This window comes from Artemia franciscana, chromosome 7 (genome assembly GCF_032884065.1).
Source record: "Artemia franciscana chromosome 7, ASM3288406v1, whole genome shotgun sequence".
Classification (NCBI taxonomy): domain Eukaryota; kingdom Metazoa; phylum Arthropoda; class Branchiopoda; order Anostraca; family Artemiidae; genus Artemia; species Artemia franciscana.
Genome location: NC_088869.1, coordinates 17,742,927 through 17,758,012, shown reverse-complemented (window position 1 = coordinate 17,758,012; position 15,086 = coordinate 17,742,927). Strand labels below are relative to the sequence as shown.

Sequence of the window (15,086 nt, the reverse complement as noted above, 5' to 3'; positions counted from 1 at the left end):
TACCAGTTTTTTACTTTTGCGCAATCTAATGTCATTACATACTGTTTCTTTTCAAATATATTTGACTGTTAAATTAAGGCCAATTTCTAACATTGATTTCTGCTTCAAAATTTTTGTTTTATTTTTTTAAGTTTTAAATTGTTGTAATCCCTTGTTAAGATTTAATTTAAAAATATAAGTTTTTTTTTTAACTGCAATTAAGGAGCGACATTAAAACTTAAAACGAACAGAAATTATTCCGTATGTGAAAGGAGTTGTCCCCTCCTCTACGTCCCGCTCTTTACGTTAAACTGTTTTTTTGTCGTTTTAAAAAGTAGAGTTGTGGCAAACAGTCAAACTTTAGCGTAAAGAGCGGGACGTTGAGGAGGGGACAACCCCTTTCATATACAGAATAATTTCTGTTCGTTTTAAGTTTTAATGTCGCTCCTTACTTGCAGTTAAAAAAAATATGTTTAATTTCTGAACTTTTTTAAATTAATGCATGTTTTGATTTTGGCTCACCGCACATGAATAATTAAAATAAAATTTGCATATTAATTTTCTCTGGCTAAAGTGGATTTCTCATATTTTTTTTGGATGATTTTGATAAGACAAAGGGGTGAGGGAGAAGGCCTAGTTGCCCCCTAATTTTTAGTTTTTTAAAAATGCAACTGGAACTTTTTAGTTGTTTTTTTTACGAACGTTTTTATTAGGAAAAAATATACGTAAGTTATAAATTATCTTACAAAATGAACTCCTATATTTGTATATTTTTATTACATACACGAAGGGGTTTTCCCCCTCGTCTATACATTGCTCTTTACGCTAAAGCTTAAATTTTGTCCCAATTCTTTAAGAATGACCCCAGAGCCACAAAAGCCGTAGAATAAATAGTTGAAATTATCAAAAGTACTTTAGCGTAAAGAGCGAAGTATTTAGGAGGAGATGAATCCCTCATATGCGCAATAGTTTCTGTTTATTTTAAGTTTTAATGCTGCTCTTTACTTTCAGTTGGAAGTTTTTTCATATTTATTTTTTCATTGCTTTTTTTTAAATAATGTTAGAAAATCCTGACAATTTAGTTAAATTAAAGATCCTTCCACTTTGAAAATTTGAATCACTCTTTACAGACTAAAATATAAATCTTATTGAAGATGTTAAGATTTTTTTGGTCCCATTAACTTGAAGAAAAATGTTTTTATTCCTCCGTGTAAATTAGATATTTTCTCAAATATTCTGGGATGTTAACACCATTAATAAGGAAACTTAGTTCTACATTGCCAATAGTTTTCCAAATTACATCCCGACAAATTGATTTAAGTGAGCTGTTATATGCAACTTTATATATTTTCGGATACCATTTAGTTACTATTTTCTTGAATTTCTCCACATATTTACCTTTGACTTTATTTTATTGTGGATTTATAAACTGCTTTGTTGCTTAAAAAGTATTCAGCTGTCGGTCGCTAAGTCGCGTTGACGATAGTTTTTAGATAAAAAGATGTTCCTCAAAGCTATCATCAAAGCTGTCTCGTTATTTGAAATAAAAATATTTATGTCAACTCCCTTTCAAACTAGTAGTTGACAAAGGCCCACATTACCTTGATTAGCTGCTAGATGTAAGGCTATTTCTTACTTATAACCACCCCTTGTATTTGGGTTTGCTCCATTCTCCAGGAACTATGACGAAGAAATGTTCGTCATAATTTGTTGCTTGAAACTACTACTACTTACAACTTGTCACAGCACCAACCCACCCGAGGCCAACACAGCTACGCATGCTCCTCCTCCATCCCAATATATTCAAAGCCTTTCTTTTTTGCACCCTCCCAAGAAGTTCCCATTTCTTTTAAATATTTCTTTATGACATCCTCCAACCCCAGACAAGGATGACCTGCTCTCCATTTAGTCTACTCTTTGAAATAGGGTCAGTCAGCCGGGTACCCAGAACAATCCGTAGGCAACTTCTCTGTAAAACATCCAGTAAATCGTTAGACGCTTTTCGGAACGTAAACGCTTAAGAGCCATATTTGACCAGGATGATCACTGTATCTTCCAATATTCTAAACTTGGTTTGCAGACTTATTATCCTATTCTTTTGGATTTTTTTTTTTTAAGTGTGAAAAAAACCCATAAGCCTTGGTTATTCCACTTTTATCATCTTCACTGCTCCCACCGTGCTTTACCAACTCAGCTACTTCGGCTTGAATACATTCGTTTTGAGCAGCTTCCTCGGGTGTTGCCATTGTAGGTTCTTCAGTCATTTTACAATTAGAAATTTCTCTTTCAACGATCTTCTTACAATTAAAAATTTGTCTTTGAACGATATTCTTAAATACCTGTGTCCTGGTCGTTATTTATATTCCCTGTGTCCCGGTCGTCATTTGTGTCCCGGTATCCCAGTCTGTAATTTCTCTTTGAGTGTCCCGGTCGTCATTTATATTCCCTCTGTCCCGGTCGTCATTTGTGTCCCGGTCTGTAATTTCTCTTTGAGTGTTTTTTCTTTTTAGTTTTTTTTTTAGTTTTTTACCTCTTTTCTTTTTTCAGTTTTCTTTTTCTTCTTTATTTTTCAGCGTCACTATGAAATACATATCGCCGAATCTTTTTTTTAAAAACTAAAATCTGGTAGGCATTGATGACCTTATCCAAGTCAAAATCCCAAATCCAATCATCATCGCTATCATTTTCAGTTTTGACTCTCGCTGTCCAGGTGGATTTTCATCTAACTGAGCGGTTTTGCGTTCTTTAGCCGCAAGCCTGTTTTCTTGCTGTTCTTGTGATTCCTCGGCACGCTTTCTTTTCTTACTTTCTCTATCAGCCGCAAGTTTTTTGGCATAGACTCAGTTTTTTGGCATAGAACAGCCGCATAGACGGCTGTTGCCATTGTAGGTTCTTCAGTCATTTTACAATTAAACATTTTTCCGAACTAAAAAAGGAAAAAAACTGAAAAATAAAGGAGAAAAAGAAAACTAAAAAAAAAATAAAAAAAAAGAAAAAAGGTAAAAACTACAAAAAAAACTAAAAAGAAAAAAAAAACTAAAAATCTAAAAAAAAGGCAAAAACCAAAAAAAAAAACAAAAAGAAAAAAAGGAAAAAAACAAAAAATTATTTCATCATATACCAATTCAAAAACGAAAGTATATACAGACCGGGACACAGGGAATATAGATGACGACCGAGACACTCAAAGAGAAATTTCAGACTGGGACACCGGGACACAAATGACGACTGGGACGTGTGTGTCGACTGACGTCATGTTTGTGTGTCGACTGACGTCATGTTTGTCGACTATAAATGACGACTGGGACACAGGGACACAACTACAACGGGGACGCCGGGGGGCACAGGGGGATATATAAATGACGATGGGGACACAGGGAATGTTTGATTAGCAATCACCATCAACAAAGCTCAAGGGCAATCATTAGAATAATGAGGTATAGATCTGAATACGGATTGTTTTTCCCATGGACAATTATATGTTGCATGTTCAAGAGTCGGTAAGCCTGACAATCTATTTATATGTACAGACCATGGGACAGCGAAGAATGTTGTATATTCGTAAGTTTTACGTAGTTAAAAACATATATATATATATATATATATATATATATATATATATATATATATATATATATATATATATATCTATATTCACAGGTGGGACACAGGGACACAACTACAATGGCGCGTAACTAATATGGCACGTAACGACTTACGCGCGCGGGGGGGGGCTTGGACGGGGCGCAAAGCGCCCCCACCAACTAGATGTTGGGGTGGCGCCAAGCGCCACCCCAACAGCTAGTATATAGATATATGTGTGTGTGTGTGCGTGTGTGTATGTATATATATTTATCTCCTAGTATTCTCACTCAAGGTCTCTTAAGGCTAAATTGTAATATGTAAGTATAAAAAAGGGTCTTAGATTAGGTCCTTAGAAAAGTCATATCCTGATTTTTGTTCAAGAGGGGGGGGGGATTTTTTTTAGGGCAGAAGATTACAAAAAAAAAATCTTTAGAAGAAACATCAGAAATTTGTTTACATGCATTTTGTTGTGTTTTTACGAGTCTGACAAAACACGGAGTGGGTCCCTTCTTGATGAATTAAAATCAAGTCGTTTGTGGCATCAAGCCATGGCTAACTGTAGAAAAAGTTAAGACAGATAGTCGGAGTGACAGGCAAATATGCCATAAGCCTCTTTTTAGGATTGTATAAAAATGATGTTATTTCACTTGTTAATTGATAAGTGGTCCTTAGATAGATTGTAAAATTATAAGACCTTCCGGGCAAACGTTACTGAAATCACCAAAGGCTTGTTATTTGATTTCTAATTTTTTTTTTTTTTTTTTTTTTTTTTTTTTTTTTTTTTTTTTTTTTTTTTTTTTTTTGCTTAACTCCGTAAAGTTGGTATGGCCAATGAACTTTCGGGAATGGTGGTGGTGTAGGTGGAACCAACAATGAAAACTTTATTTTTATGTTTAATGTAGCGGCTGTTTCAATTAAAAGTGCGTATTTGTATGCGATTTTTGCATTTTGGAGGCAGCTCCCCCTTCTTATAGTTATGTCGCCAGTCCCTCTAAAGTAATGCAGTGAAGTGGAGGGTGGACCTCAGGGAAAGACTTATATATGCGTTGCAGCACCAACCCATTAGAAATTTATGAACTATTTTGCCAGTGTTGACTGTAGTCCACTAATTTTAATGACTGCTAAAAGCAGCATGCTTGAACTGAAAGTTAATTTAATTCAGAATTAATATAATATTTTTAATAGGAAATGGGGTCAGATACCCACTTTATGCCTCCAATAGTGCAGTTTAAAATATTGCGCGTGATTCTGCTTCAAACAAAGGTTCAACATGCTTAAATTTCTTCTGAAAAGAGGGGAAGGGCCTTGAAATCCCTTTTTTGCACAGGGTTGTTTTATTTTTGTTCTATGTATATTCAGCTGATATTGACCTCCGAAGTTTTCAAAATGGTATGTCTCTAGAACAAATTTTTGCACAAAAGAACTTATGTGATATACTTTTATCAGGTCTCCGAGAATTATCGATCAGTTTAGGGAAAAAAAATTATCTCTCTTAGTTCAAAAGTGTGTTTTCTTGCCCCGGGCCAAATTTAAGAAAGGAGCAGAGGGTAAACTCAATTTTTTTTTTTTTTTTTTTTTTTAGGCGGTACATGTGATACTGTTTCTCTGCCTTAGTCCCACATGTAGATAATGAAATAAGAAACTCCAGTGAAATCACAAGCAGAAATGGCTTGTAACGATTCAGGACTGTTTCCAGAATCGTGAGAAATGCTACTTTTCTGAATCTTTTATTTATTTTTTCTTATTCTTCAAAAAAATGTTTGTGTGAAGGGACCAGCTGGTCCAAATCTCAGTAACTTTTAAATTCCAGTCTAAGATCAGTTTGGAATTGGTACTTGCTTACCTGCCTGAATAGAGGTTTCCTCTTGAAAATAGAAGTTTTACTAAAGAAATAAAAACCTGGAGGAACAAATTAATTTAATCCTCCTTTTATCTATATACTAGCTGTTGGGGTGGCGCTTCGCGCCACCCCAACACCTAGTTGGTGGGGGCGCTTCGTGCCCCCCCCAAGCCCCCCCGCGCGCGTAAGTCGTTACGCGCCATAATAGTTACGCGCCATTGTAGTTGTGTCCCTATGTCCCACCTGTGAATATAGATATATATATATATATATGGTTTTAACTACGTAAAACTTGCGAATATACAACATTCTTTGCTGTCCCATTGTCTTTGCATATAAATAGATTGTCAGGTTATCCCCCTGTTTCCCCCGGTGTCCCCGTTGTAGTTGTGTCCCTGTGTCCCGGTCGTCATTTATATTCCCTGTGTCCCGGGTCCCGGTCATCATTTGTATCCCGGTGTCCCGGTCTGTATATACATTCGTTTTTTAGTTTTGTTTTTCTCCTTTATTTTTTTCCTTTTTTTTTCTTTTTTAAGTTTTTAGTTTTTATTTCTTTTTAGTTTTTTTGTCCCGGTCGTCATTTATATCCCCCTGTTTCCCCCGGTGTCCCCGTTGTAGTTGTGTCCCTGTGTCCCGGTCGTTATTTATATTCCCTGTGTCCCGGTCGTCATTTGTATCCCGGTGTACCGGTCTGTATATACATTCGTTTTTTAGTTTTGTTTTTCTCCTTTATTTTTTTCCTTTTTTTTTCTTTTTTAGTTTATTTAGATTTTTAGATTTTTTAGTTTTTTTATTAGTTTTTAGTTTTTTTTTCTTTTTAGTTTTTTTGTAGTTTTTACCTTCTTTTTAGTTTTGTTAATTTTTTTTTTTACTTGTGTCCTGGTCGTCATTTATACTCCCTGTGTCCCGGTGCTTTGTTGATTGCTAATCGAACATTCCTTTTGTCCTGGTCGCTTTCTCTTTGAGTGTCGTCATTTATTTTTTTCTTTTTTAGTTCTTTTAGTTTTTACCTTTTTTAGTTTTTTTTTAGTTTTTAGTTTTTTTAGTTTTTTACCTTTTTTTAGTTTTTTTAGTTTTTTAGCTTTTTTATTTTTTTTATTAGTTTTTAGTTTTTTTGTAGTTTTTGCCTTTTTTTTTAGTTTTTTGTCCTGGTCGCTTTCTCTTTGAGTGTCGTCATTTATTAGTTTTTTCCTTTTTTTTTTAGTTTTTTATTGGTTTTTACCTTTATTTTAGCTTATTTTTCAGTTTTTTCCTTTTTTTTAGTTTTTTTTTATTTTTTATTTTTTTTAGTTTTTTACCTTTTTTTAGTTTTTTTAGTTTTTTTAGTTTTTTAGCTTTTTTACTTTTTTTATTAGTTTTTAGTTTTTTTTTGTAGTTTTTGCCTTTTTTTAGTTTTTTCAGTTTTTTTTTTAGTTTTTTATTGGTTTTTACCTTTATAGTTTTTTTAGTTTTTTAGCTTTTTTATTTTTTTTATTAGTTTTTAGTTTTTTTTTGTAGTTTTTGCCTTTTTTAGACCGGTACACCGGGATACAAATGACGACCGGGACACAGGGAATATAAATAACGACCGGGACACAGGGACACAACTACAACGGGGACACCGGGGGAAACAGGGGGATATAAATGACGACCGGGACAAAAAAACTAAAAAGAAATAAAAACTAAAAACTAATAAAAAAAACTAAAAAATCTAAAAATCTAAATAAGCTAAAAAAGAAAAAAAAAGGAAAAAAATAAAGGAGAAAAACAAAACTAAAAAACGAATGTATATACAGACCGGGACACCGGGATACAAATGATGACCGGGACGCGGGACACAGGGAATATAAATGACGACCGGGACACAGGGACACAACTACAACGGGGACACCGGGGGAAACAGGGGGATAACCTGACAATCTATTTATATGCAAAGACAATGGGACAGCAAAGAATGTTGTATATTCGCAAGTTTTACGTAGTTAAAACCATATATATATATATATATCTATATTCACAGGTGGGACATAGGGACACAACTACAATGGCGCGTAACTATTATGGCGCGTAACGACTTACGCGCGCGGGGGGGCTTGGGGGGGGCGCGAAGCGCCCCCACCAACTAGGTGTTGGGGTGGCGCGAAGCGCCACCCCAACAGCTAGTATAGATATAAAAATAAGTTGTCTGTCTGTGTGTCTGCCTGTGGATCAGGTGACGTCATGTTTCTGTGTTGACTGACGTCATGAAATTAGTTGTCGTCATTTTTGCTTTGACGGTGACGTCATTCAAGATATTTAAGACATTTGTTCACGGAAAAATGTTTAATTGTAAAATGACTGAAGAACCTACAATGGCAACAGCCGAGGAAGCTGCTCAAAGAGTTTATGCCAAAAAACTTGCTACTGATAGAGAAAGTAAGAAAAGAAAGCGTTCCGAGGAATCACAAGAACAGCAAGAAAACAGGCTTGCAGCTGATAGAGAAAGTAAGAAAAGAAAGCGTGCCGGGGAATCACAAGAACAGCAAGAAAACAGGCTTGCGGCTAAAGAACGCAAAACCGCGCAGTTAGATGAAAATCCACCTGGACAGCGAGAGTCAAAACATATCAAAACTGAAAATGATAGCGATGATGATTGGCTTGGGGATTTTGACTTGGATAAGGTCATCAATGTCTACCAGATTTAAGTTAAAAAAAACAAAGGTTCGTCGATATGTACTTCATAGTGACGCTGAAAAATAAAGAAGAAAAAGAAAACTGAAAAAGGAAAAAAGGTAAAAAACTAAAAAAAAAACTAAAAAGAAAAAACACTCAAAGAGAAATTACAGACCGGAACACAAATGACGACCGAGACAGAGGGAATATAAGTGACGACCGAGAAACTCAAAGAGAAATTACAGACTGGGACACCCGGACACAAATCACGACCGGGACACAGGGAATATAAATGACGACCGGGACACAGGGACACAACTACAACGGGGACGCCGGGGGCACAGGCGGGATATATAAATGACGACCGGGACACAGGGATTGTTCGAATAGAAATTACAGACCGGGACACCGGGACACAAATGACGACCGGGACACCGGGACCCAGGGAATATAAATGACGACCGGGACACTCAAAGAGAAATTACAAACTGGGACACCGGGACACAAATGACGACCGGGACACAGGGAATGTAAATGACGACCGGGACACAGGGACACATCATTAGAATAATGAGGTATAGATCTGAATACGGATTGTTTTTCCCATGGACAATTATATGTTGCATGTTCAAGAGTCAGTAAACTTGACAATCTATTTATATGCACAGACAATGGGACAGCGAAGAATGTTGTATATTAGCATATTTTACGTAGTTAAAAACATATATTTATATCTATCTCTATTCACAGGTGGGACACAGGGACACAACTACAATGGCGCGTAACTAATATGGCGCGTAAAGACTTACGCGCGCGGGGGGGCTTGGGGGGGCGCGAAGCGCCACCCCAACAGCTAGTAGACTATATATTTTTTATATATTCAGCCTTCTTTCCTTTGTAGCCACTCGGAGGTTGAAAGAACAGCAACCCTTGTAATACATGTGCATGAAATATGAAATTTTTTATATATATCAATAGTGATCTTTTAGTAGTTTAGAAGAAGTTACCTAAAACTATTTTTATCTCGAATTCCCTGAGTGTGACGTCTTTTGACGTCACACGTCTTTTGACGTCATTTTTTTGAGTGGCAGACGGTGCTCGAAAGTATGAAAAGTGTACTTATACTAAAAACAAACATGTCAAAAGAAATGTATCTTTGTAAGTTATTATTCTTTTCAGAAAGAATTCTTTCATGCAAAACTTACAGAGGGGAATGATACCTATCCTGTTTATGTGCAACTATGTCGTTAAGATTTACGTTGAAGAAAAAAAAAACCACTCCCTGCTGGCACTTATTACGTTGAAGAAGGGGGAAGCGAATGTTCCAGTTCAAATCAAACTTTTGGCTCCAATTTTCTTGAGAGAAGGCCAATCCTGGGGGGAGGGGCTCCTGAGAAACTCTTCTTGCATTATCACCTTTGAGGACAACTTACCGAAAAATTTCGAGAGATTGCGTGACGAAACTGTTGGTGAAACTTTAATATTCGTCCAGAAAAAAAAAAGCATTTTCGCTTTTTATTATGTTTTATTTGTAGCACAAGTCCAGCAAATGATTGCTGACATGCATGCGACTGGTGATGAGAAACGTCAGCCTGAAGCAACAGACAGAATGGCATCGCTTGTGCTCCGCAACAACGAGGAATCACTACCAGCGTTTCCTGTCAGACTAGTCGTTAGTGCTGTGAACCATCTTTTATCAAAGGAAGAATAACAGAACTTTCTCATTGTAAGTGTTACTATATTGTAACAAGCATTGTGGAGGCAGTGCTAATCTATTTTATGAAGGTATTAAGCTGTAAGGCAGTTATACTTTTGAATTGAACTCACTGAAGTAAATTACTTTTAAATAGCCTGTGACAATAGATGTCTCAAATATTCTTGAACTTCAAGTGGTCATCTCGACACTTAGATGGCCCTCCACTTTTTAAGGCATTCCCTACATTTTTACACTTTCTACTCAAATAGACTAAATGTGATCTTGAATTTTTTTTATATCATAATAACTGTTTATTTTAACCTCGTACAAATCCAGAGCAATTGGTTAAAAAAACTCACTATAAAACTGCTACTTTTGTATTTGACCCGTATTAGAGGGGGAACAACTATTTGCCCCCCTCCTCCATCAATGGTAATCTATAATTTTTTCACTTTTTTTAGAGTACCTTTTATTGTTTCTTTTTTTGCTCAATTCAATCTTTTTAGTATATTGATATAAGAACACAAAGGGTGTGGCAAGGGTTCTAGAGGAGTTCACTAGATTTCATTTGCTTTCCCCGCCTATGGTATGGTCCTTGGTTGATATAGAATTAAAGCCTAGAAAAATATATGTGATTCGTGGAAGGCTCAAACAGAAAACAATCATATCTAAATGCTGCTGATTCAAATTTTATTTAAAAAGAAATCAAATTTTTAAGATGTTTCTACTAAATAGACCTTCAATACAGAATTCAAAACCTTATAAATCCTTTGTTTTGAAGCTGCTGCTTGGCAGGGCATGTAGTATGAATTGGGGTGGGTGGTCGAGTTGTCCTGTCGAAACCTCTATCAATCACACATGTCTGACTTATTTTCCTTGATCTTATAGGCTTTACAAAAGCACAAAAATATCTCTTGAGTACTGTTAAGTGTTAAAAAAATGTTCTAAATGCAACATTAGAAGTGTCCTTTTCATAACTAATTTTTTTCTGAGTATTTTCAAGATTGCGATTTTGCTGCCCTGAAAATTGTATTTAAGTAACCTCAGTTTCTTCTTATGTTTTTGCGCTGTAAAATTGTAGGCACAGAGAGCTCTACCGTAGAGGTTTTAAACTCTTAACTACAAAAACGTGGAATTTTGCATTTTTCCAGAAAAAAAAGATCACGGATGCGTGTTTATTCCTTTGCTTTTTTCCTTTTTTTCCCCAGGGATGATCGTATTGAACCAGTGATCCTAGAAAATCGAGAGAGACCTTATTGGAATGGAAATGGGGCCTTATTGGCCGCATTTTCTCCAAAGATATTTGATGAAAATTTTGAGATATACATTTAATTTAGAATAGTTGAAAGATCCAATAATTACGCCTCTGGGGATGACATGAACCCCATAGCCCCTAGGGGAAAGGACTATGAACTATACCCGTTGTTTAAAGATGGTATTTGTTATTGCAAAATATACGGAACTTTTTCGGAGGATGGGATTTTTCATAAAGACATTTTCTGTGGGAGAAAAGTTTCCAGAGGGAAATTGCCACGGAAATTTTTATACGAAGCTGGGAGTTTCTGGCATGATTCGAAAAACGGTTAGAAAGTAAATACAAAATATTTTTTTCAGCTGATAGTAAGGCGCGGCAATAAAGTTGAAAACAAACAGAAATTATTCCATGTACGTAGGGGGGGCCTTTTCCCTTGTGGTTTTATGCTAAAGTTTGGCCTTCTTGTTATAATTCATAAAGAATGACTCCTGAAACGCAAAGCCAGTTGAATTTGAATTAAAAATCAAACAGTTCGTGGTAACGAACTGTAGTAAGGAGCGACCCGGCTCAATAGTAACCGAAACTCTAAAAAATGGAATTTTGATACTAATAGTTACATTAAAAAAATTGCATTTTAATGCTGATTTTAAATATATAACTTTCATCGATATTAGTCTTACCTATCAAAAGTTAAGAGCCTGAGAAAATTTGCCTCATTTTAGAAAATTTGTCTTATTTTGGAAAATAGGGAAAAACACCCCCTAAAAGTCATACAATCTTAACGAAAATCATACCATCAGATTCAGCGTATCAGAGAAACTTCAGCTACTATCTACAAAAATGTGGAATTTCGCATTTTTTGCCAGAAGACAAATCATGGATGCGTGTTTATTTGTTTTGTTTTCCCAACAGTGATCGTATCGACCCAGTGGTCCTAGAATGTCGTGAGAGGGTTCATTCAAACGAAAATTAAAAGTTCTAGTGCCCTTTTTAAGTGAACAAAATATTGGAGGGCACCTAGGCCCCTTCCCACGCTAATTTTTTCCCCAAAGTCACCGGATCAAAATTCTGAGATAGCCATTTTATTCACCATAGTTGAAAACCTAATAACTATGTCTTTGGGGAAGACTTACTACCCCGCAGTCCCTGTGGGAGGGTTTGCAAGTTACAAACGTTGACCTGTGTTTACATATAGTAATGGTTACTGGGAAGTGTACAGGGGGATTTTTTTGGTTTTCAGGTGGATTTTGTTGGTTTTGGAGGGAGATTTGAGTTGGGGTGGGAGAGGGTTACGTGGGAGGATCTTTCCACGGAAAAACTTATCATGGGGGAAGGGACTTTCAATGAAGGGGGCGCACGATTTTTTAGCATTATTTAAAAAACAATGAAAAAATAAATATGAAAGTTTGTTTTTCTGCTGAAAGTTAGGAGCAGCATTAAAACTTAAGAAGGGCAGAAATTACTACGCATATGAGGTTTAACTCTTCGTAATACCTCGCTCTTTAAGCTTAAAGTATTTTTAGTAATTTCAACTATTTATTCTACGGTCTTTGTGATTCAAGGGTCATTCTTAAGGAATTGGGACAGAATTTAAGCTAAAAAAAAGTAAAGAGCGAGGTATCGACGAGGGGTGAACCTCCTCATATACGCAATAAAAACATACGAATCTAGAAGTTCATTACGTAAGTTAATTCGTAAATTATGTATATTTTTTACTAACGAAATTGTCCGTAAAAACTCAAAAGTTCTAGTTGCCTTTTTAAGTAATCAAAATTATTGTTTTAAGAAGTAGAGACGAGAGAAAGAGTCAAACTTTAGCGTAAAGAGCGAGGCGTTGAGGAGGAAAACCCCCTTTCATATACGGAGTAATTTCTGTTTATTTTAAGTTTTAATGTCGCTCCTAACTTTCATTTAAAAGAAAACTTTTTTTTATATTTAATTTCTTGTACAAATCAGCACTTAATGAATGGTACTCAATGAAAGGTTTCTCCAAATGTAGAAGATAAACGACTCAGTGTACTTAATCTGCGGACTTTTGGGAAAGAGATACTTGGCAACTATAGACCAGTGCTATATGAAGAGCCACAAAGATGGTGCTATATGAAATAGGCGATGTAGATGACGAGCTAGTCAATATGAGAAAAAAGATATCGCTGATAAAAAGATCCAGAGAAAAAGACCTATGTTAGGAATTGGAGAAGGTCTCTCAAATTCTCCTTAACTAGAATATATTTTTAGAGTTTAAAAATCAATATAAAAGTAACCTCAAAATAATGCAGAAGCATTATCCCATTAACAGCAAAGAATCAAACTCAGCCACAATCACCCTGGATATAGCCTAGATGGCACATTTAATCAAGTTACTTTATTTTTTTTAGTTCTACTTGGTTATTTATTGTAATTTCTGTTTGTTTTGGGTTTCATTTATTTTGTTATGGTAATTGGTTGTAGTTTTATCCTTGGAAGGAAAACTTATTTTGAGGAAAAAGTTTTAAAATTAATACTCACCAAAAAACACCCAGGCTATTTAGTTGAGCTACACATGTAATGTTAATGGGAGTGTTGAACTAAATCAATACACACTAAGAGTTTGAAAAATCATTGCGGTTGAGAGGACGGCTGCTTGCCATCCAACATCTTTTGACTCTTAAAAATGGAACTAAAAGTTTTTGATTTCGTTCAAAATCTGACTAAATATTACTTGAAAACTTCATTTTAATACTCTTTGCTTGCATAATAGCAATAGGTGTTATATACTGAGCCAAAATATGCACATAGTATCTTTGATTTCTTTAACAGCTCCAACACAAGCTGAAAGTTAAAACTTAATACCATGAACCGTTCCTGAAGCCTTTATGATACTTCTTCGATTTAGTTCCGTATAGTTTTAGTTTTAATTTCCATATAGTTTTATTTTCCTAAATTTTTCGCCTTAATACCCTTAGTTCTAATAGGAGTAGCAGCAGCAGCAGTAGTATCAGAAGTAGAAACCCTAGCATGAGGTTTATCATTGTTTTAGCAGTATGGCTAGTCAGACTTATTGGTTGATAGTAGCAACAGACTGACTACCGAGGTTGTATCATAGTTTAGGTAAGTGAATTACTTCCAAGGCAACCAGGGTGATTTTGTGATACAGATAAATTCGTAATTCAATTTCAGAAGTTAAGGCTGTATTCTATCACGGTCAGCAGCTTTTTTGATCTTCAGATCTCTGATAGCTGTTTAAATTTCAGAGTGAATGGGGAGAAGGCTTGGGTTGGTAGCGATTACGGGGAAGCGGGATAACACAGCTATATCAGGGAGGATGGTTTAGTTTTTTTCTCAACCTGCTCTTTCCATCTACATTGGATTCTTGTATAGTCCTTGAAAGGCTTGCTCCTTCAAATAGGAAGCAAGCGGTATGGTTCTTCCTTTTAGCCAGTTCTCATACTCTTTTGTACATGAAGTGCGAGTCTTCATTCTTAAAAACCATTTCACACTGCTCACGTTTTTTTTCAAAAATACGACAAACCCAGCGTATTGCTTTCCCTATATCTCTTTTTAGTTACTTGCATCTATCTTTGTTTTCTTTTTTAAACTGGTTTGAGACGTTACGCTTTTTTATAACAGAGATGAATGATCTTTTCTGTGATCCAGGGCTTCTAGTTATCTTTCTGGACAAGTAGTCTGGAGAGAAAATCATCACGGACCATTTGCGTGATGCTATTCACTAGGTTGTCATTGTCACTTATGCAGAGGCAGTAGGGAGTTGGAATTGAGATCCGAGATCTCGACAGATAGACTGGCAATGTGAGCTCTTTGAGCTGCTTTGTCATTCAGTAGATCTATTCAAAACTTGAAAAACCTCCTATACAGCTTTTTTATTCTCAGGCTCTTTGTTTAGTTTTAAGCCGTTTTAAATCTCATTTCGAAGTGGGACATTGCAAGAGTGGTTACTCTCTAAGTCACCACCAGTACATTATAGTATTTTTGAACCCTCTTTCTTTTAAAAATTCAACGTTTTTACTACCCTCGATCATTTTTATTAAGGTCTACCAGGTATAAAATCTGTTTAATAAAATTTTAGGAAATACTTTTTAATAAAAACTTCGCAACAAAAC

The 15,086-nt window shown here is 35.6% G+C and overlaps 1 protein-coding gene across 1 annotated transcript in view; it reads right to left on the bottom strand.

Moving 5' to 3' along the window:
- LOC136028923 (discs overgrown protein kinase-like) overlaps nt 1-13,340 on the bottom strand; it is a 31,514-nt gene extending 18,174 nt beyond the window's left edge. Inside the window, exon 1 of the mRNA XM_065706899.1 lies at nt 13,251-13,340. Within this exon, the coding sequence (XP_065562971.1) occupies nt 13,251-13,271 (21 nt within the window). The 5' untranslated portion in view covers nt 13,272-13,340. The remainder of the gene's footprint in view (nt 1-13,250) is intronic.
- Nucleotides 13,341-15,086: the final 1,746 nt, after the last annotated feature.